At 41.1% G+C, this 27,960-nt stretch overlaps 5 protein-coding genes and 1 non-coding gene across 9 annotated transcripts; 4 read left to right on the top strand and 2 right to left on the bottom strand.

The window, feature by feature from the left end:
- Nucleotides 1-98: 98 nt before the first annotated feature.
- LOC124205355 lies at nt 99-22,986 on the bottom strand. Of its 3 annotated transcripts, none has more exons than XM_046602748.1 (3): nt 22,368-22,686; nt 413-676; nt 99-326 (listed from the first exon to the last, which is right to left on the bottom strand). In XM_046602748.1, exons 1-3 carry the CDS (start codon nt 22,593-22,595, stop codon nt 231-233), a joined length of 588 nt encoding a protein of 195 aa, XP_046458704.1. In that variant the 5' UTR covers nt 22,596-22,686; the 3' UTR covers nt 99-230. The 3 variants fall into 3 exon arrangements, with proteins under 3 accessions (XP_046458704.1, XP_046458703.1, XP_046458701.1); XM_046602747.1 differs by lacking the exon at nt 22,368-22,686 and adding an exon at nt 797-1,158; XM_046602745.1 differs by lacking the exons at nt 99-326; nt 413-676 and adding exons at nt 21,689-21,911; nt 21,993-22,256 and having other exon boundaries at nt 22,368-22,986.
- On the top strand, nt 2,714-4,606 carry LOC124205350 (cell division control protein 6 homolog). Of its 2 annotated transcripts, none has more exons than XM_046602741.1 (5): nt 2,714-2,806; nt 2,910-2,994; nt 3,065-3,267; nt 3,341-3,504; nt 3,585-4,606. In XM_046602741.1, exons 2-5 carry the CDS (start codon nt 2,973-2,975, stop codon nt 4,444-4,446), a joined length of 1,251 nt encoding a protein of 416 aa, XP_046458697.1. In that variant the 5' UTR covers nt 2,714-2,806; nt 2,910-2,972; the 3' UTR covers nt 4,447-4,606. The 2 variants fall into 2 exon arrangements, with proteins under 2 accessions (XP_046458697.1, XP_046458696.1); XM_046602740.1 differs by having other exon boundaries at nt 3,053-3,267.
- LOC124205349 lies at nt 12,498-20,715 on the top strand. The gene is made up of 8 exons (XM_046602739.1): nt 12,498-13,274; nt 15,722-16,002; nt 16,177-16,271; nt 17,121-17,353; nt 17,622-17,708; nt 17,819-18,070; nt 18,489-18,656; nt 18,820-20,715. The coding sequence occupies exons 1-8, from the start codon at nt 13,179-13,181 to the stop codon at nt 20,554-20,556; spliced, it is 2,949 nt and encodes a 982-aa protein (XP_046458695.1). The 5' UTR covers nt 12,498-13,178; the 3' UTR covers nt 20,557-20,715.
- Nucleotides 22,987-23,335: 349 nt separating the features above from the next.
- Nucleotides 23,336-25,404, top strand: LOC124205353 (beta-1,3-glucan-binding protein-like). The gene is made up of 6 exons (XM_046602743.1): nt 23,336-24,054; nt 24,131-24,265; nt 24,358-24,485; nt 24,541-24,739; nt 24,813-25,014; nt 25,109-25,404. Exons 1-6 carry the CDS (start codon nt 23,873-23,875, stop codon nt 25,316-25,318), a joined length of 1,056 nt encoding a protein of 351 aa, XP_046458699.1. The 5' UTR covers nt 23,336-23,872; the 3' UTR covers nt 25,319-25,404.
- Nucleotides 25,405-25,447: 43 nt separating this feature from the next.
- Nucleotides 25,448-25,564, top strand: Trnai-uau. Its single transcript has 2 exons — nt 25,448-25,485; nt 25,529-25,564. It is a non-coding gene; the product is annotated as a tRNA-Ile (tRNA).
- A 1,237-nt stretch (nt 25,565-26,801) lies between these two features.
- Nucleotides 26,802-27,857, bottom strand: LOC124205356. The gene is made up of 3 exons (XM_046602749.1): nt 27,493-27,857; nt 27,119-27,376; nt 26,802-27,031 (listed from the first exon to the last, which is right to left on the bottom strand). The coding sequence occupies exons 1-3, from the start codon at nt 27,718-27,720 to the stop codon at nt 26,936-26,938; spliced, it is 582 nt and encodes a 193-aa protein (XP_046458705.1). The 5' UTR covers nt 27,721-27,857; the 3' UTR covers nt 26,802-26,935.
- Between the last annotated feature and the right edge of the window lie 103 nt (nt 27,858-27,960).

The following is a 27,960-nucleotide window of genomic DNA, read 5'->3' as shown; positions in this document are numbered from 1 at the left end:
ATAAGAATTCACAAATGATGTCAATTATGAAATCAGAAGGGGGTAATAGAAAAGATCAGTGTAAGCTGAAATCATGCGGTTGACTTGGACAATATATGTATGCTGCTTATTGAAGGAAAATATTATTACTATCGACATAGAGGCATCTGATTCCTTAATACACAGAATTACTGGATTGGAACAAATTCTTTAGTCAATAACAATAAGGGGAAAACCGAATTCTGGAATGATTAAAATTTCAAGAAACCGCATACTGCGCCGGAATCTGTTTTTACAACGGCGTCACAATCCGAAGCGCCGTTCTTTTTCAACCAGCAAGTACCGCCCTGAAATTTTAGCAACACATGTTTTATTACTGGAATTTATATGTATAAATTAAGCGGGCTGCAATAAATTTAAAAATTGTGCGTACTTGATAGTTTGTCCAAGTGAAGTGACTACATTCCGGGTTTGATAGGCAAGTTCCTCCGCATTTCTCAGCAGCGGTCGCCGCTGCCATCAAATCCCGACCTAAAAAATCGCAATTTAATGCCCATTTTAGGGTTCCCTCATCTTTCCATGCACTGGCCGGTGGACTGACCGTTGTCTTAAGGAATCCACAAATCGCACCATCATTTGTTTTCGACACGGCGTCGAATTCCGACACATAGCCAGATTTCATCCAGCAGGTTCCCCCCTGAATGGGGTGGGGGTGGGGAATACATTTAATCAAAATAGTTATTTGAAGACGGAATTGCTGAACACTTTATAGGCATGATTCACATAGGAAAGGGAAATCAAATTATGCTGAAATTACGTTATAATTGGTCCAGGTAAAGTGGCTGCAGGGAGAATTTTCCTTGCAAAGCGATCCGCATCGGTCTCCAGGGCTAATCTGATTCTTTAAATCTCGACCTATAAAGTCACACTGGAGTGCCCAGCGTGTGTCGGTTCCATCTCCGTTCCAAACAATAGCACCCGAATTCCCGATAACTAATATCAGAATCGAGGCTTTCCAGCAGAGAGTCGATCCAACAGATTTCATTTTCGGATAGTTTGCGACTGCGGATAAAATAACGTGAGCTCGTTCCCTTTCGATACTGCGATACTAATGGGGGGCTCACAGCTTCGGGAACGTACAATCGAGTACAAACGTACAAAATAGTCAAAGCACGATTCGCCACCAGCTGTCTCTCGCGTTCTCTTAAGTATATATACCCGCCTCTTCGTGAAATTAATTTCGGTTACACTTTAGGCAACCAGTATAAATTGTGACAAATTTTATTCGACTAAGAATAAAATAATAAATAAACAATATTTTTTAAAGAAATATTGATAATATAATACCATGACAACAATAAGATTTTCCACAGTCAAATAAGTATAGCTTATTGGTCTTTAAAGACCAACTATACTGAAACAGCTTTGAAATCGCCTTAAATGTTGTTATGCAACTGATTGGCTGATGTATTTTGGAACAAAAAATGCCACTACTTAAGCTTCATAGAAGTGGTCATCGGAACACAAATTAAGGAAAGCTGCTTCCATGAGTTATTATATTTATGTATAGTTTTATCAAAGAACTATTCCGTTTATATGAATTTACCTACCAATTTTTAAGCGAATTCAGCATTATATATATCATGTCCCAACTAATATTCGAATTTTGGACCTATTGGCCACATTTTAGCCCGTGTTTTAGTTACAAAAAAGTTACACCAATGAGCTATAGCTAATAAGTGGCGCAACGAAACACAACAAAACAAAAAAAAGGCACATGGTGACTCAATTGAGGAGAGAAATAAAACCATCATTACGGACCGTAACGATGCGTTTCTGTCGCCGTGAATGCACCTGTAGCGTCAGTCGTCGATTAAGGTTACAGGAGGTGTGGCGACAAGTGAATAACCAACTGCGATTGTATGCAGAAGGTGCTAGAATAAATGGGATGCGGAATACAGATCCGGGGTCGTTGGCTTCAGCGTGTGAAATGTATTTGAGTCATTGAGTGTAGCCTATACACATAATGTGAAGTAAAGTGCGTAGGTAGGAATGCTTAAGCTCGATCTGGGATAAGCATATAGTGTCAGCGTTCCAACAGAATAATATAGGCTGTACCACTCGCAAACCATCATACTTCCGTGAAGTCAATGTTCACATCAGTTGCGGCGATAAAAAGTTAAAAACTATTGAGTTAATACACTCGCCGCTAGGTGTAACGGCAAAAAAAAATGATTGCAATATATTAGCTAATACTATCGTGTAATATCCGTTAATTAAAATAAAATATGATAATTAAATATAACACTTTTCAACGGTGACAGCAGTTTAATTTGACCATGATCTATAAACATGGCCTACTTAATGGTTAAGGCCAGTAAACTTCAATCTTCCCTATGAAGGCGAGAGGATTTGCTACCAAAGCCAATCAGAATCCTTTCTGATCACGTGCTGATTAGGGCCAATCAGGAGAGGGAGGATACGACGACGCCATCTAGCGCTCGCATTCTATAGCCTTATATGACTCTAAATACTAATATTTCCGAGGATGGTTTTTATTCAAAGATATTTATATTATATACATTAATACAAAGAACAAAGTTTATGAGGAAAATCTTATGATGCAATTTCCAATTTGTTCAAAATTAAAGTTGTTAAAAATTATCTTGATTCCACTAGCTGATATTTAGTAACGTAACGGCAATGTTGTAATCATTCTGAAAAGAGGCAACTTCGATTTTTTATTTTCATGCTGTTGTTTAGTTAGTTCGAATCTGTCTTCGGAAGCCAAACTATATGTTTAGTTGGTATTCGTGTTGCTAAATCGGTACAAAAGTGTTACGATTACGTTCAGTAGAGTTTATTGTAGTTATTAAATATTAAGTAGCTTATCTGGTCGACTAAAATAGACTATCCCTTTATGTTAATAGACTTTAACCACTGAAGTATCAAGTCTATCATTGAACTTAAACTGCTTGCATACTCCAGTAAAAATGAAATTACAGAATCCCAATGGTAAAAATCTAACCCAAAATTCAAACTCATAAACAAATGTAATGATATTTTTTGACAGGTGATTTAACAGTTACAAGCAATTTCACAAAAGCACGGCAAGCCCTTCATACATCAACACCTGGCAATATTTTCTGCAGGGATAAGGAGCTTGATGTTATTGAAACATTTCTTCAGAATCATATTGACAATGGTACATCTGGGAGCATGTACATATCTGGAAGACCAGGAACAGGCAAAACCGCATGTGTCACTCACATCTTAGCCAATAGGACTGTAAGTATGCATTGCAATTGAAATAGTAGTAGTATTGTTCAATCTCATTTTTTTTTTCTTATTTTTTATTCAGTTTTCTGGCAAATTCAAATCCATTTTCATCAACTGTATGCTACTGCACACCCCTTTCTCTGTATTTCAACAAGTTGCTCAGCAGTTGGACCCAAAGTGGAACACAACTGCCAAAGAAGCCTTGTCTTATCTAGAAGACAGACTTACAGAGAGTGGGTCCATGATGTAAGTTGAAAAACTATTGAATATATTTCGAAAAATGTAGATCTTCAGAAACATTTATACATATATTTTTGTTTAAACAGTGTTCTGGTTTTAGATGAAATTGACCAAATGTCAACGAGAGACCAGTCAGTTCTGTACGCCCTCTTTGAACTACCGGCATTGACAAATTCTCGTCTTATTTTGATTGGCTTGGCCAATGCTTTGGACTTGACTGACCGATCCCTGATTCGACTTCAAAGCCGCGTACATTTCAAGCCCGTCCTTCTCAATTTCTCGCCATATTCAAAACAAGAAATTGCAACCATTGTGAGCCAGCGTATCCAAGAAGCTGTCGGTGAAGATGTAGGCAATGTGATAGCCCCCTCAGCCCTGCAGTATTTGGGCGGGAAGATATCTTCTACGTCAGGTGACTTGCGCAAAGCTATTGACATCTGTAGACGAGCAGTCGAATTGGCTGAAACCGGCGCCAAGAAGCAGTCAGTGTTGGCAACGAATTCAGAACTTCAAACTAGCCAATCGGTACAGATCAACAAATGCGTCAGCATTCCTATTCTGTGCAAGATGATGGCTTCAGTTGAAAGTAATGCATTTTCTGTTGGGAACAGCGACGATGTGGACGAAACTCCTCTCCAGCAAAAGCTCATCATTGTGACACTTCTCGTGCTAGTCAAATTCGGAAAGTCGAAGCAAGTGACTCTGGGTAAACTGCATCAGTCATACAGCAAAGTCTGTTCCAAATACGGTATGACTACAATAGACTTTGACGAATTTTCGCATACTTGCTCTCTGGTCGAGAGCCGAGGTATCGTGACCCTGAAGAAAAAGAGTAATCCCCGTCTGGCGCCAATCTGTCTACGACTTGATGAGCGTGAAGTGGAGTCGACACTGAAGGACAAGACCCTCTTATCTTCAATCCTTGCCCAAGGATCTTTATTCCTTTAACTTGCACTGTCAATAATTTTAATCTCATGTCTGCCAAATTTTACGAGTAGTGAAGGTAACCGAACCTCACTTGAAACTATTCAATTCATTTTTATCTCAAGTACAATGACTACATGTTTGTGAAATGTGTGATATTTTGAATTAAACTAATGCTTGCTTAGCACTATTTCTGATTTTTTCTGGTTTAACAGGGTACTGGGACGGGCGTTTTTGAAGTCACACTGTTTATTTTCTGCTTGGGAGATTTCAAATAAGTTCTTTTTCGAGTTTCATTTCTATCCGTTAGATGGGGATCCAACTGGTTGCAAAACCAAAGCTGTTCGCTTTGGAAAGAAAGATAGACAAAATAATAAATAGTGGGACAATCCGGTTTAGCCTTCCGCTTTCCTCGACAAGAGGTTTATAATGTATGCTACAGTATAATCAGCCAACTACAACTAAGTATCGAATACAAAAAGGAGACCTCTTTTTGAGAAGGCAAAATGCTTGCTGGTTTGTGTTAGGTCAGCGCATTGAGATTCAGCATATTTTACTTCTAACGAACAACTGACTGACTTGGTAAGAATAGCTTCGACTTAAATGGTCACTGAGCTGGCGGCCTAACTCGGATCATTATTATACCGTAACCTCTTAGTTCACCATTGTATCATGTATAGATCTTATGTCTGTTGTCTAAACTTCCTCGTCTCCAGTCTCTTGTTATCCTCAAGCCAAGTCTTGTTGTAGATTTGACTTGTTAATATATTTTAAGCAAGAACTCGTTAAATAAATTAGCCGAGACAAGAGAAGGAATGACTTTGCTATCCGGCGACGGTGATGCAGAACTTCACCGTCTTTAATAATCCAACGCAATATCCCCAGAATAACGCTAAACGTCTACAAACCTTTTAATACAAATTCCCATGACGATATCATAAGAGATATGTTGCATTATAGCCGGATAGACCGTGCTGGCGATCATCACATAAGGAGGAAAATGAAGAAAGCGAAAAAGAAACGACTTGTACATTTCCTCATTATTATCTGAGATGATAAGTCAAAACATAAAAGACCCGCTAGAACGAAAGTTTTGGCACGGCGAAACAGCTTTTTAAGTTTTCAATTTGCACTGGTGGGCGCTGCAGCTGTTCAAAGGCTGTAAAGTCCGTGGATCACGTGACATTACGTTTACACGTACCATTGACTAAAGGGTTTCAGGAAATTCCCACCAACTTTTCAGCGTGATTAAGGTAAACAAATACAGGAAGTCATTCACTTCAACTGTAATAAGAAGAATAAATAAAAACGAAAGATGTATCGCGCCAAACAGAAAAATTCATATCAAACATAAGTGATGTAATGCGGTGGTTTTTTCGTGCGATTCACCAGCAACACGCGAGCAGTACAGCGCAGCAACAATTTCCTCCGCAACGAGATGCGTAATGCATTTCCATTTCTGGCGCTGGTTGGCATTTGTTCTTGACATCCATCTTTTGACCAAATTTGGCTTATAAATTGGCTCTCATTTCTACAACAGGTCTTCAGCAAAAGGTCAAAATAAGAAAAAAAAGGGGAATGATGTTCTAAACGGGAATAAGTCAACTCGTAGATACATCAACACCAACATGGGGATGAGCAGATGACGTTGAGTAAATTGTAGATGGGTATAGGTTAATGGGGCTTATACCAACAGTATGGAGTGAGGTTTACCAAACTAGTTTTGTTGGAATTCAGATTCCTGCAATCCTGCTGGATACTTTTGAAAAACTGTCCTCAGTTGGCCAAGCAAACCAACAATTTTACAAGAAAACCTGTATATAGTAAAGCATCAAACAATCTAACATTGACAAAAAACCTACAATTCAGCGAGCCAGGAGGCCAACAACTCAACAAGTCAGGAAAGTGATGAACTAACTAGATAACGTCTCGATACAGATGACACTCCACAGTCCGCACTGATGAAAGGAATTTAAAGGAATTCTAATTTATTCAGCGGAAATGCAGCTCCTGCAAAATGGCCTTTAACTTGTTCGGCTAATTTCTTGGGACTGAATAAATTTTGAAATGATGCCAACATGCCGGAATATTGATCAAATGGAAATCGGCTGTAGCTTTCGCACGATATCGATTATTATTTGGCTTGCCCAGAATGGATGACTGATGATCAGGGTCCAACTTATACCGTACAAATGGAAAAGTGGCGCGATTTTTTAATTCTCGTTCATCATCTCTCTGGTATTTTCGTAATTTTATTAATTTTTTTTTCTGTGCCCAGTCTCCCTTATCTTATCTTATATCTCACCCATTTGTTATAAAAGGAATGTCTTTCTTTTTCTTTTTTCTTTCTTTTGGAAGCGACGATCGTATCCGATTGACCCACAAACGAGAAACTGGGATTCGCGTAGTAGCCTTCGTTTCCCTGGTTTCCCTGTTGTTGTTTTGATTTTGTGCTGCACGTTTCTTTCCTATCCAGATGAGCGCCGGCATAGTTTCATAAGGAGTTGAACATCACGCTATTTGCATGGCCTATACGCTCTACGTATGTACCTATAAAATATATATACATACACATTTAAACATAACAAGTACCCCAGGTAAAAAAGTACTGCCTTGCACTGTAATAAAATGATAGTTTATTTAAGTAAACTATCATTTTATTGTAGTGGACCTAGTAAAGTAGAAGTATCACTAAGTGGGCGTATTTTTTTTTTTGTTTCAATGTCAATATTACTAAAGACACACTGCTATATCACTGGTAGCGTATAGTACTTATCCTATATATATATAGTATTTGTCCCAAAATCCTTCAGTATTACTTGAGTTTTTCATATTATTACTTAAGTACATTCTAAGTACTTTTTCACCTGGGACGCGTGATTGAGTGAATTGCGTACAGGCTGAATGTACCCCAGTCCGATGCTATCGACCCCTGACGCGAGATGGACGAGGAAACCCGCCGAGCTCATGATGAGGATGAAGGCGAAAACGCAATCTTTCCGTCCTATACAAGTGATTGGGCAAGAGTCGCTTGAATGAGTTACTTTTTCGAGCAGCGGGGTCTCTCGGCCGCCAGGAGGACAGATTTGTATGTTCCCGCGCTCAGGGACATGGACAGCGCACAGTCATTGACTCATGGCAGAGTCTTTTATCAACAATAATTATATGTAGAACTCAAGCGTATTTATACATATGCGATGCCAGCCCCCCAAAAAGGTTAACTTTAAGTTAATCGGGTCATTATTGTAGGTTACTTGACTGGAGATATTACTTATGCGTATGTGTTCGTCACTTGATGCGGGCATGTCGTGCGGGTGAGAAATTTTGGCAAAGCTCGAAAAGGGAAAGCGCGCCCGCTAATAGATTTTTGTTTGTGTTTTTCCAGGCTGTGTGACCTTTCGAATTACCGACCGTGCAGAAAGCTCTTCTTGTATATGTATACCCGTATCTTAATACATGGTATCTAATACACATATTGTGTGTAATGTACATATTACGTTAGCGGGCTCCGGTCTAATTATATCTCCGCCTGGAATGGTGTAGACGACCGCCGAGAGTCTATTTAACGGGTGTTTTTGGTACACAGGCAGCTCATACTTTTTTCTTCTTTAAAGAGACGACAATTTGGATGATTGCATCGTGCCAGCAGATGATTAGAATCCATCAGCAAATCCCGACTCACTCGACGCTTGCCAGAACTTGCGAGTTTGCTGACTCAAAATTCGTATATACAAGACTCTTGTACACACACACACACACACACACACACACACACACACAGTGTGTGTATATAAGTATATGGGGACCTAACCTGCGTGGTGCACCGCTCGTCGGAAAAGCCGGGGCCAGTAGGTCATCGGGGTAAATAGGTCAAATCGCAGTTGACGAAACCGGTGTCTGTACATATCATTAACGAAAAAATCGTCATAGGTAGTATACATGATGAGCCAACAAATAGCACAGGGCGTTGATGACTTGATGCCCTCTCGTGTCAAAGAGGGAAAAAAACGGATGAAGCGGTTAGCAAGAGACGCCAAAACGCCAGAAAAACTTAAAAACAGGTCTTGTTATTGGTCAATCAAGAAGAAGACTAACGTATATGATGAAACATGTTTATATACGATACACACGTATACTCTTTTGCACTATCACCATACAGCTTTATAATATTATACTAAATAAAAAAACCGGTATATACTAGAGACATTCAACTCGTTTTCATTTCCGTTCTTTTATCTATTTTTTTTTTTCTTCCAAGATAAATTTTTCATGGACGACTTGTCGTAGTATATAGTTGAATCTTGTTTTCCAGCTTCGTCGTCCGGTAACGTGTAACGGGACTTGTCTTCAAAACCAGCCATAGTATACGTAATTCTATTGATCGAATACAATTTTTTTGTTTTCTTTTGTCTGCTTTTTTTATTATTATTAAGGGGAACTCTGTGGTGTGAGCGTCGTTTTTTTTTTATTTTATACGATCACGTCTTTTATTCATTCAACACAGTGGAGCAGAGAAAGCTCTTTGCTCACTTTCAGTGCTCATATTAAAATCCGCCGAAACGGCCCAAGCGCCAAGAACAAAAAGGAGAGAAGACGGAAAACAAAACGTTTTCTTTTTGTTTTATATCATCGGCGATGGCTGTTGGCTAACTGAAAGAAAGGCCTGATGCGCGCCATGCACTGTTGATCGCTGCTATATTCGGGATTTTTGATCGTTATTGCACCACCGCTGAGAAGAAATCTAGTCAAATGGACAACTGCGGCGGTTTGATGTCTGAAGAAAGATTTTTTAAATCATGATGCGCGTATAAATTTGAGTTTTTATTCTTTTTCGACAGAGATCGGCGGCCAACCAATGGCTTTGCCATAGCGCCAGCGGATAGAAATCATTCAATCGAGCACTCTTTGAAATAATGCTGTGCAGTCTCAGTCTCAGTTCTGACCGATACTTTTGGATGAATTCCGGTTTCTATGACGAGGCTGAATGTTTTGTGGGCGACGGTATACCCTTCACTCCAGCGTCGAAAAGGAAAGCTGTTTGAAACGTGGAAGGACTAGCAGCTTTTCCGTAGAGTACCAGTTGTCAGTTGACTTGTTTCTGCGTGGGAATTGACAGGGGGTGTCATTGTCTGTTTGTGCTGGCGTTGTCGGTTGTTACTCCCCTCTGTTATTTTTTTCTACATCCCGTTTTCTTATATATACTCGTTTGCAACATTGTTTGCATCCGACCATTTCCTCGAGCATTTAAAGAAGAAGAAAAGAAGACGCGGAATTTTTCTTTCTCTAATTTCTTTATTGCCGTAGACGACGTTGTTCACTGTATCAAATTGATTGCGTTAGCAGTCAAGCCAAGCCTGCTGTCTCCCATCTGTGAGTGGGAGTCATTATTTTCTATTATCTATTGATCTATACGTTTGTATATAAATATGGCTAGCTGCGTTTCTTTGATGAAAAAAAGGCTCATTCGGTCTCAACTTGTGGTTGCTTTTTATTGATTGCATGGCTAGCAGCGAATGCGTCTAACGGGCAGGAAAGCAGTTTGAATTCAAAAGAGTTTTGATCGAAGAAGAAATGCTGGCGCTTTACAGCTTATATTGCTGCTGTTACATCCGCGTCCTATTTCCACTAATGTCGAAAAAATTCACCAAGAAGAAGCCCCCATGGTAATAGCGATTTTCGGTCGGAAACCAAGTCACGAAAAGAGATATATTGTGCGAGGAGTGTTGTATATATAAATATTGCGTCTGTATAGCTGTAGATTTAGCTATACACAATGGCCAGGATCTGGCGTTCCAAATCTGGCGTCGAATCTCGACACGCAGGAAGTTTCCAATTGATGACGCTATGATGCCGACCTGCCGTTATGACTGTATTAAATTTTCTTTAATGGCTTTGGCTGCAGCAGCATATGCAATAGACGTGGCAAAAGGGGGGGGACAAAAAAGGAAGACAGCCATAATGGTGGCCGAGGGAATAATAATATATGAACTGTATAGTAGTGTATGCCATATATATATTCAGTAGGCTAAACGGCTTAGTGCTGCTGGGCCACGCTAGTAAATTCGACGCCGAAGATATATGGTGGAGATATTATAACCACTTTACGATTTTGATATTAGTAACGATATCTCTTGTGCTGTTCTCATTTTCTACCAAGAACTTTGCGATATTTTTTCTTTCACTCTGTTGCGTAGTTAATGACATCCACAGTGGTTTCCATTTACCCACTTTTTTTCTTTTCTTTTTTCCGGTAGGTTTTCTCTCTCTCTATGCCTCTCTACTTCTTCACAGTTGCTCTCCTCTCGGCAACCTTTTGACCCGCCTGTACGTGTGTCGAGATTAACGGCGTTTTCCGCTTCTAACGAGCGTCAGTCTATTCTTTTTTTTTCTTTTCTCTCTTCTCCGCCACTTCGACGGATATAAGCGAACTACCGATTGTGCTGTGCGTGATGTGGCTTATGCCTTGGCTATATAGCGGTGGAAATAATGCTGCTGCCGAGGCGGTAGGCAGGTCGCCCTTCTTTTTAAGAGTTCTTCCCACATTTGCCTATAGCCTTCAGCCAAACGGCAACAACTCAGAAACGAGTAGAAAAAAAGACAAACGAAAAATGAGCCGCCGCGATTGACTATGCAGGAGAGGGGATGTGCATGCTTACCGTGCGTATATTATAATACCAGCAGCAACTCTGTACATATATACTTGTATATTGCATTTGGCCTACATGCTCGGCGATGTCGGTGCTGAATTCCCCTTTTGGCCCATTCGATTTCATTACTTCGACTTATTGCGTAAGTACACATGTGTGCGTGCCAGGCGCCGACTTTTATAATAATGACGACTCTATGCGCTCCATGCGCGTTTGTTTCCAAAACATCTTGGCATAAATCAACGGCACCGGCTTAACAGCTTAACCAGCATCGGTAAATTGAGAGGAAAGCGCGCGGTGAAAGGCGACAAAAAGCGTCGGATGGAAAAAAACAAAACAAAAAGGCAATAGAGAGACAGAGAATAAGATGGAAGATGGAAAATATAAGAGCCCAAAAATACAAGCAAAGACGAGAAAACGCCAGAAAGAATAGAAAAATCACGACTCGGGTCGTTGAGCAGCTGTTACACACGAACGACAAAACAAAAAACGGGAGAGAGAATCGAAAGCTAGCTTGTGCTATAGCTATCCGGCGCTTCTCCTCTTCGTCATATTCCGGCTGTTGAATGGATGAAAGCTGCGATGGCGACTCTTTCGGGGGGAAAATATAAAAACGAGAGAGAGAGACACGCATCGTGCGTTCGCAACTCGTCATAAATAGAGAATCGGAATGATTGCCAAGTGTGTCCTCGTCGCCGCCGTCCTATACACGATTGTCGGCCATCTTCGCTTAGATTCGTGAACTCGTGAGGCGCGCAAGTCGCACGCTCGACAATTGCTACACTTGTGAGAGATTCGGTATCTACTCGACGTCGATGGCGTACGAGAAATGCAGTGATCTGGATCTTCAGCCGACTGTCAACTGCTGCACGAAAGCGGACTGTTGTATTTTTCTACTTTTCTTATTTTGCATCACGCAACTCTTTTTCTACCTTACATAGCACGCAATACTATATAGGATTTCCAATGATTTTATCGTTGTTCCAATCCACGGCTTTCGCTAGGGGAAATTGCTCCGAATCACTTTTTTCTTTGGCCATTTAGATTTTCACTTTGACCATTTTGAAACCGAGCGGCATTTCAGGGCTATTGCTGCTGTTTGATGGGGGCAATGTGTCTTCTTCTTCATTCCTCTCGAGCGGCCATCCAGTTTCGTTAACATGAAAAATCGTCAGGGTAAATCAAAAGAGATAAGATATAGGAAACAGAATGGAAAGAATCCTCATCCTCGCTGTTGCATTAGAGTCACAACGCCGGAGACTCTGATGCGCCGCGGAGCGTAACACAAGTTTGTTGCATTAACGTTACATATACATACACGATCGAATTGGATAGTTATTTGGCCCCGAGCAGCATGGGGAGGTTGTTCGCCGTGAGCCAGCCGTCAGCAGCAGCAGCAGCGTTAGGTAAAAAGAACCTGGTGCAGCGCTCGCTGATTGCACAAAAGCTACAGCCACCGCTGCGACTGCAACTGCTGCTGCTCGCCAAGCTTCTTCACTCCCTATAGTTGTTGTGTATTATAGTCGCTGCTGCTGCTGCCTTGCCTGTTGCTGGCTTGATTCCCCTCACGACGGTGAATAACCTTCACTCGCTCAGTTCGCCGTGCTCACATTCGTCCCCCGTTGCTCGCCGAGTGCACTCGCTTTCTCTCTTCGTTCCCGCTGGCCCGAGTATATATCTGACACTCGGCTGTCGAGTCTCATTTCTACGAGAGCCCATCACAAATATCTCGACACATCTCGAATCGTTGGCTTGTGTTTTCTCCCGGTGCAATTTGTTCGACGATTGAGGACAAGGCTACACGGACATCGCCTCTCATTAGCGCTACCCTCTGCTCATCATACGCCTTCAATCAAATAGTCCTTGACGGGAGCGACACCGCGTCAGGCAGATAAACAATTCCAATTACAAGAGATCAAGTTGCTGCCGTGCAAAAAATTTAGAAAAGAAGTTTTGAAACGCCACCAACAAAATAAGTTAATCATCTTCCATGAGGACGGTCGGCTTCAGATAACGTGTGTTACCATTAGGACGTGACACATGCAGATAGATACACTGCACTCAGGTATACCTATACCCTCAGCATAATAACTCCCCCAGAAAATAAAGATGAAGTCTCTGAGCGGCCAGACGGAGAGAGAGCCATCGCCGAGCGTTGAAACCTACTGGGTGGTTGATGTATTCGGACAGAACGACAAAGTCAAGGTGAGAGCTCGTCCATTGGACAATTTGTCTTACTTCTTGTCTGTTTTCTTCTTCTTATTGTTGTGTCGGCATACTACACACTATGGGAGCGCTGGCGTATTGATGTACTATGGCGGCTCTGCGTGAGGCTGGCGCTATAGGATAGAAAGGGGATGGATGGCGCAGGTGGAAAACTGCGTGATTCATCCCAGCAGCGGCCTTTTTCCTGCTGTTGGCTTCTCTTAACTGTGACGGAGAAAGATTATATACGGCGCGACACGGTCGCAAGCCAGAAATATATTCTTCTTTTTTTATTTCCATTCCTGACGGCTTAAACATAACAACTCTGAGCGCTGATGTAGTAGGACACAACAAGCGCATTTGCTTTTTCTTTTGGAGCGAAACTTTCCGGGGCTGTGCGATGACACGACCAGTCGACCGGAACCATTTTTTCTTTCTTCTTTACCCTTTTTTATTTTTATTAATATCTCAACATTTTGTGCTGTATCATGTCTTTATCTGGTTCCGGAAACGTGGCGATCATAAATACCGGTAAAACTTTAAAAAAAAAAAAAGAAAGAAGGATTGAGGCGGTGTTGCTGGGTTTAATATAATAGGAGAGAAAAGAAGGCTTAACGAAAGATAGTGATGAGTTACAGCTATCGAGAGGAATATACTGTTAAAATAAGAGAGAGAGTGGAAAACATGTAAAAAGAAGGAAACATCGCTCCATCAACTCGCGTGAGTTGCCAAGCATGAAGTTAAATGGAAAATAACGTTATATGTCGCATCCGCAGCATTTGAATAATCGCCAGATGGAATTAAAAAATGCCAACCACAAGCATTGATGTATTTGCTTAAGTAAACAGGTTTCATCATTCGATTTTAGATTGCCCAAAACATTAAAAATGTAGTAATTTTACAAGCTCTTTTCTTTGGCTTACAGGGATAAAGCTATATAGTTATTTCTGCGCTTGATTTTTGTTTTTTACTTCGTAACATTGACCCCAAACATTAGCTGCTGCAATAAGAGCAATGGATTTATTGGCCATAGAATTTTGAACGCATAACAATAAAGGTTGTAACGAAAGAAAGTCAACTTGACGCTGACGCCCATAAAACCAACAAAAAAAATAGCTCGTCGACTGCTTTATTACAAGCCAACGACCCAGGGTATAGAAAAGCCTATCTACGTTATTTTACATGTAATAATAATTAGAACACGCAGAAAATATTCACAGGTTTATAAATATACGAAAATGCGTAGCAGAATTTACTACCACCCGCAGATTTTGTATATTCAAATAACAAGCGGCGCCAGCACAGAAAAATTCTAATGTGATCAATGACCTTGGTCACTGTCTCTCTCATCCTAGCTCTCGGTCCCGGTAAAAGTCTCCAACCCCAACGAAGAATGAAGACGAGTCGTTAATATAAAGTCTAAGAGGGCATCGTGCAGACTGGAAGAGAGCGCAGTGATCGGGAGTAGCAGACCATAACAGATGGTCATTTCAGCTTCCTCCTGCAGGGGAAATAGAAATGAAATGAAGGTCCAAAAAGTGAAGTATAAAAGAAAGAAAAAGAAAAGAAAAAAGGCAGGCTGGGATAGAGGAGGATAAACATGTATGCCTGCAAGGAACAGCAAAGAACTGCAGGGCCGTTCACCCTAGACTTGATGGAATAGTTGGATGAAAAAAAAAGGAAAATGTTATTAAAGCTCCCGCAGTAGAATTTTTTTGTTTTTCTTTAGGTTATACTCTCCATTCTTTATGTGCTGTGTGTACATGTGTGTGGGAGAGGTAAAGGGGGTTTGCAATGAGGTGGGAACGCAGAGGCGGGGTACTGCATGCTCTATCGTATCTACTCCAACAGTCACGCTCGTATGGCCGGGCGACTGGACCATCTGTTTTTTTTGGGTAGTTGCAGTCTCAGCGTATATATCCACACAGCGCCGGCGGTTTGGCGTGATGATGATGAGGAAAAGAATAGAGGCAAATGACCGATTCTCTATGTGCATGCGCTGTGTTTTGGCTGGGACGAGACAGTACACTCTCGCTCTCTGTTTGTCCTCCCCTCGAGGATAAACACCAAACTTAATCGAGTCCGTGAGTCGTGGTGCATCAAAGGCTAGCTAGCAAATAGCATAGCATATAGCCTGGCCCGACACAAAAACAGAACGCCTTTTGCCAGCTCCACACTTTCCCGTCCATTTGACTATATTGGCATGCAGGTGAATCGTGTAATAGCCCAAAGCTCAGCGATGGATCTTAGTCTCATTATAATTGAATAAAGAAATTACAAAAAAAAAAATATTTAGATTATAATTAGCTACAGAACGAAATGAAAAGCTTTTGAATAATTTCGAAAAAATGATGAAATATATTAGTTGCTTCACGTGAATTTCTCCAATTAATTTACGATTTGTTTTTGGCTTTTTTGTTTCTTTTTTTAATTGCGAAATCTTATAGCGCAAATCCCGCCGTCCGCCGACCTTCAATCCGGAGGATTACGTGGTTTTTCTGCGCAAGGTGCTCACCACGACCAACGCCAATGGAGGCATGAGCTCGGCCGTCGACAAACTCTACGGCAAGGACTCGCAGATGAGCTCAGAGATGCGGTCGAAACTTTCCCACAGCGTCTCCGTGTCATCGAGCGGCGATCGTGACGGCCGACCAAACAACAAACAATCCCCCGACGTGTCGGATATCCTCAAGAAACTCCGTTTGGACTTGTTTTTCTCGTTCGCCAGGTAATTTCATGAAAACAAAATTTATATATTATAACGGAAAACAACGTTTGGTCGAATCGTTACCGCGTCATGCGCCGTCGATGAAGTTGCACGCTGTCCTCCGGGCTCGCTCGTTACATCTTACCAGCATTATTAGCCTGAACCTAACAATACCATTTATACTTTAAACAATAGCTTCTGCAAGGAATTCGTTGGCGAGACGTGCGACGGCATCGCTCTGTTAATGGACATGCTGCGCACCATTCAAATGGCTCAAGTCGAACTGAACGGTGAGTAATAAATTTGATGACTCTCTGTAATTGGTTCAACGTCGCGTTCCCGAGGGAAAAAAACAACATCAACCTCGTCTATGGGGATGCCAACTTTGAACACATATTAGCAGCCATAAAAATCCTGAGAGAATGTGTAGCCCAGACAAAAATGGAATCATAGTTATTGTCAAACTCTTGAGTTGAACGTGGGTTTTTAATTATTTTTGAGCGCTTTTTTTTATTAGAAACGTTCTTGCTTCAGTAATTTAATTAACGAAGCTGTTGTGAGTATCAAATTATGTAGGTCTGTTATATTCAACTATTCATAGCCTTCAAATCTTCTCCAACTTCCCGGTTCGCGGGAACGAATAACCGTAGTACAGTTCACACGATACCTGTTATTCACGGACTGGTTTTCTTGATTAAAGAGCACATTTTGAAAAAGAAGAAAAAAACAGGAATTTAAAAATAAGAAAAAAAAATAGGAGAGGAAAAAAAACAAGCAAAAACGTACAAACCTCAAAAATAGTAGCAAAATAATCTGGTATAGTTAAAAAGCAAGGACTCAAACCATGCAATAATCTGCTCAATTTATTTTGATCACTTACGTCAACTGGTTTGGGATTGCCCAATTTTATTACGATGTCTGGTTTAAAAGTGCTTCACGACCAATTCATTATTTTAGCATAACAACAGTTAATTATTTTACATAGCGATTCAATTCGTACAGTAAAAGTTCAGCGATTTGTTTAATACGTTTCCTACACAAAAAAAAAGGAAATTGTCACACGTCGATAAGCGGGAAGTGCTTGCGTATAGAATAAGCCTCTTATTTTGACGATTTCTTTTTTCCCTTTTTCTAACAAGGATCCAACAAAGAATTATCGAACGTCCGTGCCAACCGACGATCGCTGATCCGCAACGCGTCGGCCGACGAATTGGAAGTACTACTTTCCTTATACCAACTGTGTTTAGCCAACGGTCATGTCCCGGGCAAGGACCACGGACTTTCCCGACTGTTGGCTCACAACGCCGGATTTTACGGCTTGGCACTGGCCCTTGTCAGTAATCTAACCCGGACCCGCAGCCTCGCCTTGCAGGTATGAATATCGGAGATATCTTTTTCCCTCGCCTTATTCACATTCACCATCATTCAGCATACATCCTTATCTCCTCTCTTCCACGCTTCCTCCGCTTCTTTGTTTCCCGGAATCCCGGCTGTTTGAGCTTGCGGGACGCCTACGTCTTTGGTCGTGTTATACGACGAATAACTGCGCCACCACGGTGCATTGAAAATACCTATTTTGATTTACGACATAGGCTATATTCTTTGTGTGTTCCCATTTTGTTTTTCCTGTTATTCTCTAGTTGATGACGGCGCTTTGCAAAATGCCTGGCGGCCACTCACGTGTGTCCGAGGCATTGACCACGCTGCGCTTGAACATGGGGGAATCGGTAAATATAAATCAAATCATTTAAGACAATCTCTCCGCGCTTTCGGTGTATTGACACTGGGAACGGTTATCTATTTTTGATGGGCCTTTATAAAACAAAAAATTCAAAAGGTGCGACTCAAACTCTTGAGCGGCATTGTGAATTCTACTGCCTCACGTGTCGAATCGCTGATCGAATCCACCGAGGATGGACTAACAGGCGGAGGAGACGTCGCCTACAACACGGACTCATCCCTTCGCTTCCTGGTTGAAGCCATGGCTTTTCTCAACTCTTTTGTCCAGTCCGCCTCCGATTTGAGGAATCAAGTCGTCATCCAGTGGGAGGTGGAGGAAGCTTCGCTCAACATTCACGCTCTCGCTCAGGTCAGTTCATAAGAAATCTAGGACTTGTTTTTCCAGAAAGTCCTTCGTCGCATCAGCATTCGATGAAACGAAAAAGTAACGGGAAGACTTTATATTATACTAAGTCGAGACTTGGACTTTTTTCTAATATTTCTATAGTTCCTATCCACAAATCATATTTGACAGTTTTTCAAATAAGGTTTCAGGCTATAGCAAAGCGCTGCTTTAAAAAAAAAAAAAGATGAAATAAATTATATAGATATATTCAACAGCCGTACAACGTACGAGTCAACATTGTGCTCATGTCATGTATATTAATAGCTGAAGCATCGATATGTTATTGGATAACTCGTTTGTTTATCTTGATATTGGTCGCGCATTCGTGGCAAACCAAATTACGTGAATCAACACAAAACGGTATTTTTTTTTGTTTTGATAGGTTGCCGATACGGTGAGAAGCCCGTTAGCCGCACAGCTAAGGCAAGAGCTCTCTGTCTGGAGCGAGAACCAAATAAATATTGCTTTACTTTTGGACCGGCTCACTAATGTTACCAGCACAAATGAAGCCCTTCGCAAAGATCTTCTCAGCTTGCGCTCACGATTGTTGGTATGTATATAGGATATCGCTTAATTAAAAAATAATTATATAATCGATTGATTAGTAATTAACAATCACGAATAAAAAAGCGAACCCGGAATAATCAGCTGCGTGCTCAGAATTATGAATAATAAATTCAATTAACTCAATTGAATTTCTCATTATTATACAGGCTCTGGAGAGTGAAAAGAAACGCTTTAGCGAGTTTGAAAACGATATGAAAAAACGCTGCGCCGATCTGGAAACGGAGTTGACGACAATGCGCGATACGCACCCCATAACATCCTCCTCGTCCGTCGGCATTCAAGCGACCGACATAAGGATGGAAGATAAACTGGAGAGTAATAGTCGTCCGCTTCACGATTGGTACCACACGACAGGCAGTCACATGTCGTACGACGATGAGGACTACGACATCGACGACGTGATTGAAGAATTGAATAACATCGTCAACAGCGCCGAATCCGACATGAACACGGAAAAGAATAGCAGCAGTAACTGTGGCAGCACCACCAAAGACTCTGGCTCTTTCACTGAAGAACACCTGGTTCCCAAATATCTTCCACGCCCGCCTCCACGGCCGGAAGCCAAAAAATCATTAACTACCAGTCCAAATGCTGTTCACTTAGATGATTTAACGGGGGAAACCAGCGATTTTCCCATGGCGACAGTAATCAGCGGCACACCGGAAAGCAATCAAATTTCGTCCGATTCCGACATGGATGAACCAGGGCCGACCGAAATCAGCCGGAAGAAAATCACCCAGAGTTTTTTCCGGCAGAACAATAAACTTGACAACGAAAACGAGTGCGAAGACGAAAAAGCTTTCAACAGCAGCGTCTGCGAAAGCGATTGGGACAAAACGCAAATACTTCGAAGAAATATCAGAAAGTCCTTCGGCTCGGTCGAGGGTAGCAGCCGGGGAATTTCAATCGAAGACATGACCGAAGATAAAATTAAACCTGACATTTTACGTGCAATTCCGACTCGACTATTCCACAAATCTTGGGACGTATTAGAAGCTCGTAGTCCCATGTACACGGATGACATGATAATCAATAACTCTTCTGCCAACATGCAAGATGGGCCTATTCTTCCCACCACTAGACGAAGACACGCCAGCGTTGACAATCTGAATGCTTTACAGCGGGAAAGTCCTATCTTTATTCATCCGATGGTGCACCATCCTAACCTCAGAGATCGAGCTACCGAAGAAATGCTGATGTTTGAGCACCAACAGCAACAGCGCTTCCTAATGGGACACAGTCCTCTATCTCAGCATATGTATCGCCATCCGGAACACTTCCATGATTCACCAATGTCTCCCGTAGACCCGACAGCCCATTTGGGCGATCTGCAAGTTGGTGACGTTTTCTCATTCCCAGGACAGTACTCGGGACATTCTGGACGCGCAAGTTCACGCACTACTGATCACAGCAGCAGAAAAAGCAAAAGAAATCACGAAATAGACAACAACCCTAGCAACAGTAAACCGGGTAGCCGGAATTCCTTTGCGTTTGCCAGTCTTATTCCTGGATTTATCAAATCGTCGTTTGGCAGTTCTCGAGACTCGTCTTCTAAATCGAGCCGGGAGGAATGGGAAAATTTCCATGCCGAAAAAGTATTGATGAAAGATTACAGACAACACTTTCAACCGCATCAGTCGATACTACCATCGGTGTTGCGACATTCAACAGACTTAGAAATGAATCCTGCAGAGTTCTGGCCTCCCTCCTTTCAAGCCATGCCGTTCCGAAATATTCCACAGCAATTAAGTGATACCGACCCCAGAAGAAGCCAAAGAAATCGGTCGATTCAGTTATCTTCGCCCACTCAAATGGGACGTGGCATTCACACGAACGCCAACAGAATTGCAAAACTGATGGACCATCCTTCGGGAATGTACTGAAAACCGAAAGATGATTGATAACAATTGCGCGTTGTCACAAAACCCAAATAATCTATTGAATTGTAATAGATTAGGTATTAAGAAGAATGCTTTAAAATTTCACATTTAAGTATACTAACCAAAATCCGGGTATCGGATAAATACATTGTCAACAATCAATACAAGAAAATTTGTACAAATTATTGAAAAAATGTAAATGTAAAATCCGTTTCACCTTCAGCTGACACCAACAGGGCAAGTGAATAGGCAACCGAAAGTTAGAATGCAGAATAGGCCTCAGTCCCCTCTCAGCAAGGCTCCCGGGAAGCTTTTTTTCGCCCAATCAGAATTGAAAGAGAGGAAAAAGAACTTAGTATAGTATGCCTACTTATACCTTATACCAAAATATTTAATGTAATTAATAATACATCAGCCTTGACGCCCATCAGCAAGAAAAAAAATTTAATCGCCACAACTTGGCGATCGGGATCGACGTTTCTGGGTAACATCATCAAAAGTATCCCTGGCGTCTTTTATTCGTTCGAGCCATTGTTATATACTTGGAACTTGGACCATCATCCGGGCTCTAAGACCGAACTGATCCAGTCCTTATTTCATTGCCGCTTCTCCCTCGATTACTTGCAAAGTATCAACGGACTCGGTCTCCCGAATGATATGCAGAGAAATAAGCGAGTTTGGGATGAGTGCAGCTACTACAACCGAACTTTGTGACATGAGAGTTTTTCGGCCACCTGTGCTTCAACTTACCCATCCATTTAATCAAAACGGTCCGGTTAAGAGTCACGGAATTATATCGGCGCTGATAGAACATTTCTTTTCGCTTATATTTACTTATCCTTAAAAAATTGCCTAATGTGTAATTATTCAGGTCTGGTTAACCCCGGGAAAATTCTGACATCTTGCATGAATTGAAAAAGAAAAATTGTGGTTAATAGTGCCTTACGTCGCGTATAGTTGGTATATTGTTAAATAAAATATAGCCTAAAGCACTCCAGAAAAAGGGCTGAAGTGCAAATTAAATTATTTTTAGTAAAATCAAATAAGGAACTAAATTGTCCACTTCGACAACAGTAACATTGTGCCTATTTAGCTAATATATTTAACCCTGCGAATATATGGTCGATGCAGCATGTGGTTGACTTGGAAAATATTATTGTTATCGAGTATCGACTTAGAGGCATCTGATTTCTTAATACACAGAATTACTGGATTGAAACAGATTCTTTAGTCAATAAGAGGAAAACTGAATTCTGGAAAGATTAAAATTTCAAGAAACCGCATACTGCGCCGGAATCTGATTTAACAACGGCGTCACAATCCGAAGCGCCGTTTTTTTTCAACCAGCAAGTACCGCCCTGAAATTATAGCACAAATTTTATATAAATGGAATTTATATAAATTAAGCGGGCTGCAATAAATTTAAAAATTGTGCGTACTTGATAGTTTGTCCAAGTGAAGTGACTACATTCCGGGTTTGATAGGCAAGTTCCTCCGCATTTCTCAGCAGCGGTCGCCACTGCCATCAAATCCCGACCTAAAAAATCGCAATTTAATGCCCATTTTAGGGTTCCCTCATCTTTCCATGCACTGGCCGGTGGACTGACCGTTGTCTTAAGGAATCCGCAAACCGCACCATCATTTGTTTTCGACACGGCGTCGAATTCTGACACATAGCCAGATTTCATCCAGCAGGTTCCCCCCTGAATGGGGAGAATACATTTAATCAAAATAGTTATTTGAAGACGGAATTGCTGAACACTTTATAGGCATGATTCACATAGGAAAGGGAAATAAAATTATGCTGAAATTACGTTATAATTGGTCCAGGTAAAGTGGCTGCAGGGAGAATTCTCCTTGCAAAGCGATCCGCATCGGTCTCCAGGGCTAATCTGATTCTTGAAATCTCGACCTATAAAGTCACACTGGAGTGCCCAGCGTGTGTCGGTTCCATCTCCGTTCCAAACAATAGCAGACGAATTCCCGATAACTAAAATCAGAATCAAGGCTTTCCAGCAGAAAGTCGATCCAACTGTTGTCATTTTCGGATGGTTATAGAGACTGCGGATAAAATAACGTGAGCTCGTTCCCTTTCGATACTGCGGAACTAAATGGGGGACTCTCAGCTTCGGGATCGTACACTAGTCAATGCGCGATTCGCCACCAGTTGTCTCTCGTGTTCTCTTTAGTACTATGTACCCGCCTCTTAGTGATATTAATTTCGGTTAATCGAACTAATACATTGCGACACATTTGATTGAACTAAGGAAAAGACAAACAACATTTTGTAGGAAATATTGGTAATACTAAGGCAAAAATAAGATTTGACGGATTTGACACTACAAAATAAAAAATGTCACACCGTAAGCTTATAAAAAATGTCTTACCGTCAAGTGAAAATGTCACACCGTAAGCTTCATAGACGTGATCATCGGAACACAAATTAAGGAAATCTGCCTAGTTATATACCTGCTAAGTTTTAAGCGAATTTAGCATTATATATTCTGTCCCAACTATTATTCGATTATCGGACCCATCACAGTTTAGTTACAAACCAAGTTACACCCGAGTTACACCAATGATCTATAGCTAATAAGTGGCGCAACGAAACACAACAAAACAAAAAAAAGGCACATGGTGACTCAATTGATGAGAGAAATAAAACCCATTACGGACAATTTTTTCGTTCCGTTAAAATCCGTAACGGTGCGTTTCTGTCGCTGTGAATGCACCTTTAGCTATCTGTCGTTGATTGAGGTCGCAGGAGGTGTGGCGACAAGTGAATAACCAACTGCGATTGTGTGCAGAAGGTGCTGGAATAAACGGGATGCGGAATACAGATCCGGGGTCGTTGGCATCGGTTGGCATCAGCTTGTAAAAAATAAGTGCGTTATTTGCGTTGTTTGCTACATATAGGTACTGTGTTGATTTTATGTAATGTGGAGTAAAGTGCGTAGGTAGGAATGCTTAAGCTCGTTTTGGGGTGATGCATTTACAGTGGCCGTTGTTCCAACAGAATATAGGATCCAAGGTTTTCCAGAGCAGCAGGTGGCCGGCTTGTTTTTTATACGTCTGCACAGTGCACATGTACATTATTGCTGCACAATATACTCGTTACACTTAGATCGTAGAACACGATTAACACATTTCCCAACTCTTTTCAAATCTAACCTCATATACCTATCGCTTTACCAACAACGGCAACTCTGGGAAGCTAAACTGTTTTCCCGTGGGTTGTCCACTCCATTCTCCAGTAAGTCTACAAGTCGAGCGGTTTATATACAGCGAGCCGTTCATAAAAATTGTAACAGCAAAAAAGATGAAGCACTTATTGTTGGTCTTTTCAATTCTACAATGTTTCGTGATATCTGTTTTCGCTCAAAATTTGATTTTCGAAGAAAATTTCAATGACTTCAATCGCACCCGCTGGATGCATTTGATCACCGCTTGGCGAGGTGGAAATAGCGAGTTCCAGTATTACACTAACCGCCCTGAAAATAGGTTAATAACGATTTATTATACCATTCTATTTTGATTCATTGAAAGCTAACACAAATATTCTATTGCAATGTCACAGTTATGTCAAAAACGGAATGCTGTTCATTAAACCAACGCTGACTGCCGACCGTTTTGATAACAATTTTCTTTACTCCGGCACTCTCGATTTGAATAAAGAAGGTTGCAACATCAACTGGGAAAACGGTTGTTCAGTGTAAGTAAAAAATTTTTTCAAAGAACCTAGCAAAATATGTTGTTTCCTGTAAATTAAAACGATGCATAACAATTTATTTTTGAAATCTTTAGAACCGCCGGTGCAGAAATCATCAATCCAATTCAATCAGCGCGACTTGTAACAAGCAATTCGTTCAGTTTTACATATGGAACGGTAGAGGTTCGCGCTAAAATGCCCCGCGGGGATTGGATTTGGCCTGGTAAAATTCAATGGTGAAATTCATAGTTTACAGTTAAATAATTTTTCTATTTTAGCGATTTGGATGTTGCCAACTGACTCCGCCTACGGTACCTGGCCACGTTCTGGTGAGATTGACATCGTCGAAATTCGTGGAAATGCTGATTTGACTTGCAATGATGGACAAGGCAAAATTGGAAACAGCAAAATGTTTTCTACTCTTCACTGGGGTCCGGGTTTTTCCCAAAATATGTTCCAAAAGACTTCATGGGCAAAGTTGTTTCTATCCTCCAAATCAAAACGAACAATTTTAGCTTAAAAATATCGATGTCAATTTGTAATTATTTAGATCTTTGACGGATGGGAGTACCTTCTCGTCTGGCTTCCATGTCTACCGTCTTGAATGGCTTTCTACTGGCATTACATTTAAGGTGGACGGACAGGTAATTGGCTCTGTGTCTCCCCCAGCCGGAGGATTCTGGGAGTTGTCGGGACTGACCGGAACTAATCCATGGGCATCAGGAACTAAAATGGCTCCCTTCGACAAGAGAGTACAAAATTCAATTATTTTAAAATTCAAATCGCTTACTTAGTTATGGGAACGCTACTCCAATAACGATTATGTTTTTTTGTTTTTTTTTGCAGTTTCACTTCGTTCTTAATGTTGCTGTTGGAGGTCATTTCTTCCCCGATGGCTGTGTAAATGTCCCGTATGACAAACCATGGGCTAAATCCAGTTCAACGCCAATGCGCAATTTCTGGGAGAAAAGATGTCAATGGTATCCTACTTGGTACAAAACATCCCGTGATGATGCTGCCATGCAAGTCGACTATATCAAAGTTTGGAGTGCTTAATAAATGGTTTCTTTTGCGGGGTTTTCTTTCTAGGTTGCCTTTCATACGCGGAACTAGACTAAAAATACATAAACATCTTAGCAGCATGATGCAATTTACAAGTTTATTTGATAGAAAATTTGTATATCAGCTCCAGTGGCGCAGTTGGTTAGCGCATGGTACTTATAGGACAGTATTCATGTACGAATTAATCATAAATTCTGTTGAGATATGCCGAGGTTGCGAGTTCGAGCCTCGCCTGGAGCAGCAATTATTTAGAAATATTCAAAAACACTCATACTCTAAAATTAGAATATTTGCAAAGCACATGTGTACTTTTAGTAACATTTGGCTATAGATGACTAGCAAGTTCCTCAAAGGGCAAGAACATTTTGTTCCTAAGGGTAGCATATAGACAAGTATTTACATTGAAATTTAACTACACTTAATTGCTCGGAAAATTGCGGACAATTTTTAGAAGTTTGGTAATTTTAGAAGTAGGGCCTAGAATGATTTTTCAGCTCCAGTGGCGCCGTCTCACGCAGCTCCATTGGCGCAGTCGGCTAGCGCATGGTACTTATATGACAGTATTCATGAACATTACCTGAATCGAATAAGATATGCCGACGAGTTTGGGATGAGTGCAGCTACTACAACCAAACTTTGTGTCATGACCCGGAGTTTGTTGGCAACCTGTGCTCCAACTTTCCCATCCATTTAATCAAAACGGTCCGGTTAAGAGTTGAGGAATTATCGGCGCTGATAGACAATGATCCTTTGATAACTAAAGAATGGAAAATCATTCATTTGATACGCGATCCCCGCGGAATCATGGCTTCAAGAGCCGGCCTCGGTTGGTGTCATGTCAATCCGGCTTGCAACAACGTCAGCCGACTCTGCGCCGAGCTGGAAGACGATGTGGAGTTGACAGAAGGTCTTGTAAAGCGGTTTCCGAATCGGCATTATCTGCTGAAATTCGAGGATTTGACTAGCAACGTCGAGATTGAAACGGACAAACTATTTCGTTTCTTATAGAAATGTCAGTCACTGTCTCGACCAAAAAAGCTTTTCTCGACAGTCACACCAAATCAAACGACCAAAAAATGAAGGAAGATTTTTTTTTACTTTGAGCAGTCGACAATTATAAAATCAGACGCCGTGGCTAACGAGTGCCTATACCATTCTTTTCGCTTATATTTACTTATCTTAAAAAATGCCCGTTGTAATTATTCAGATCTGTTTAACCCCGGGAAAATTCTGACATCAGGTATGAATTGATAAAGAAAATTGTGGTTAATAGTGCCTTACGTCGCGTATAGTTGTTATCATTAAATAACACATAAAGCACTCCAAAATATTAGGTTGTAGCGCAAATTATTTTTAGTAAAATCAAATAAGGAACTAAATCTTCCGCTTCGACAACAGTAACATTGTGCCTATTTAGCTAAACTTTTTACCCTGCGAATATAGGTCGATGCACATGGTTGACTTGGAAATATATATATATGCTTAATACTAAAGGAAAATATTATTGCTTTCGGCTTAGAGGCATCTGATTCCTTAATTACACAGAATTACTGGATTAAAACAAATTCTTTAATCAATAACAATAAGAGGAAAAAGCGAATTCTGGGATGATTAAATATTCTTGAAACCACATTCTGCGCCGGAATCTGTTTTCGCAACGACGTCACAATCCGAAGCGCCGTTCTTTTTCAACCAGCAAGTACCGCCCTGAAATTATAGCAAAAATTTTATATTATTTGAATTTAAAAATTAAGCGGGCTGCAATAATAAATTTTAAAATTGTGTAGTCTATACTTGATAGTTTGTCCAAGTGAAGTGACTGCATTCCGGGTTTGATTGGCATATCTTTTCGCGGCATTGCTCAGCAGTGCTCGCCACTGCCATCATATCCCGACCCATAAATTCGCAATTGGATGCCCACTTCAGGTTTCCAGCAACCTTCCATCCACTGTTATTTGTCTGCTGAAGGAATCCGCAAACCGCCTCATCATTTGTTTTCGACACTGCGTCAAATTCCGACACGGAGCCAGATTTCATCCAGCAGGTCCCCCCCTGAATGGGGAGAATACATTTAATCAAAATAATTATTTGAATAAGACAGACTTGCTGAACACTTTATAGGCATGATTAACATATAGGAAAGGGAAATCAAATTATGCTGAAATTACGTTATAATTGGTCCAGGTAAAGTGGCTGCAGGGAGAATTCTCCTTGCAAAGCGATCCGCATCGGTCTCCAGGGCTAATCTGATTCTTGAAATCTCGACCTATAAAGTCACACTGGAGTGCCCAGCGTGTGTCGGTTCCATCTCCGTTCCAAACAATAGCAGCCGAATTCCCGATAACTAAAATCAGAATCAAGGCTTTCCAGCAGAGAGTCGATCCAACTGTTGTCATTTTCGGATAGTTTGCGACTGCGCATAAAATAACGTGAGCTCGTTCCCTTTTGATACTGCGATACTAATGGGGGTCTCACAGCTTCGGGACCGTGCACTAGTCAATGCACGATTCGCCACCAGTTGTCTCTCGCGTTCTCTTTTGGCCTTTTTAAGTAGTTTTTGCCTAATAAATCGATAAGTAGTCTGAAAAAGACCAAAATAAGTAGTTTTATCATACTTAATTGTTTGAATCTCCTAC

This window comes from Daphnia pulex, chromosome 10 (assembly GCF_021134715.1).
Source record: "Daphnia pulex isolate KAP4 chromosome 10, ASM2113471v1".
In the NCBI taxonomy this organism is placed as follows: Eukaryota; Metazoa; Arthropoda; class Branchiopoda; order Diplostraca; family Daphniidae; genus Daphnia; species Daphnia pulex.
Note: the sequence above shows the minus strand (reverse complement) of the source record. Positions and strands in the feature narration are given on the sequence as shown.

Excerpts from the sequence above, each read along its gene's own strand:
- LOC124205349 (XM_046602739.1), top strand. The coding sequence starts at position 13,179 with ATGAAGTCTCTGAGCGGCCAGACGGAGAGAGAGCCATCGCCGAGCGTT. Across the intron at positions 13,275-15,721 it reads GACAGAACGACAAAGTCAAG|CGCAAATCCCGCCGTCCGCC; the intron begins GTGAGAGCTCGT and ends GAAATCTTATAG. Across the intron at positions 18,657-18,819 it reads GCTTGCGCTCACGATTGTTG|GCTCTGGAGAGTGAAAAGAA; the intron begins GTATGTATATAG and ends ATTATTATACAG.
- LOC124205355 (XM_046602745.1), bottom strand. The coding sequence starts at position 22,595 with ATGACAACAGTTGGATCGACTTTCTGCTGGAAAGCCTTGATTCTGATT. Across the intron at positions 22,257-22,367 it reads TTACCTGGACCAATTATAAC|GGGGGAACCTGCTGGATGAA; the intron begins GTAATTTCAGCA and ends CTCCCCATTCAG. Across the intron at positions 21,912-21,992 it reads TCACTTGGACAAACTATCAA|GGCGGTACTTGCTGGTTGAA; the intron begins GTACGCACAATT and ends CTATAATTTCAG.
- LOC124205353 (XM_046602743.1), top strand. The coding sequence starts at position 23,873 with ATGAAGCACTTATTGTTGGTCTTTTCAATTCTACAATGTTTCGTGATA. Across the intron at positions 24,266-24,357 it reads TGGGAAAACGGTTGTTCAGT|AACCGCCGGTGCAGAAATCA; the intron begins GTAAGTAAAAAA and ends TGAAATCTTTAG. Across the intron at positions 25,015-25,108 it reads TGGCTCCCTTCGACAAGAGA|TTTCACTTCGTTCTTAATGT; the intron begins GTACAAAATTCA and ends TTTTTTTTGCAG.
- LOC124205350 (XM_046602740.1), top strand. The coding sequence starts at position 2,973 with ATGAAATTACAGAATCCCAATG. Across the intron at positions 2,995-3,052 it reads GAAATTACAGAATCCCAATG|GTGATTTAACAGTTACAAGC; the intron begins GTAAAAATCTAA and ends ATTTTTTGACAG. Across the intron at positions 3,505-3,584 it reads ACAGAGAGTGGGTCCATGAT|TGTTCTGGTTTTAGATGAAA; the intron begins GTAAGTTGAAAA and ends TTGTTTAAACAG.
- LOC124205356 (XM_046602749.1), bottom strand. The coding sequence starts at position 27,720 with ATGACAACAGTTGGATCGACTCTCTGCTGGAAAGCCTTGATTCTGATT. Across the intron at positions 27,377-27,492 it reads TTACCTGGACCAATTATAAC|GGGGGGACCTGCTGGATGAA; the intron begins GTAATTTCAGCA and ends CTCCCCATTCAG. Across the intron at positions 27,032-27,118 it reads TCACTTGGACAAACTATCAA|GGCGGTACTTGCTGGTTGAA; the intron begins GTATAGACTACA and ends CTATAATTTCAG.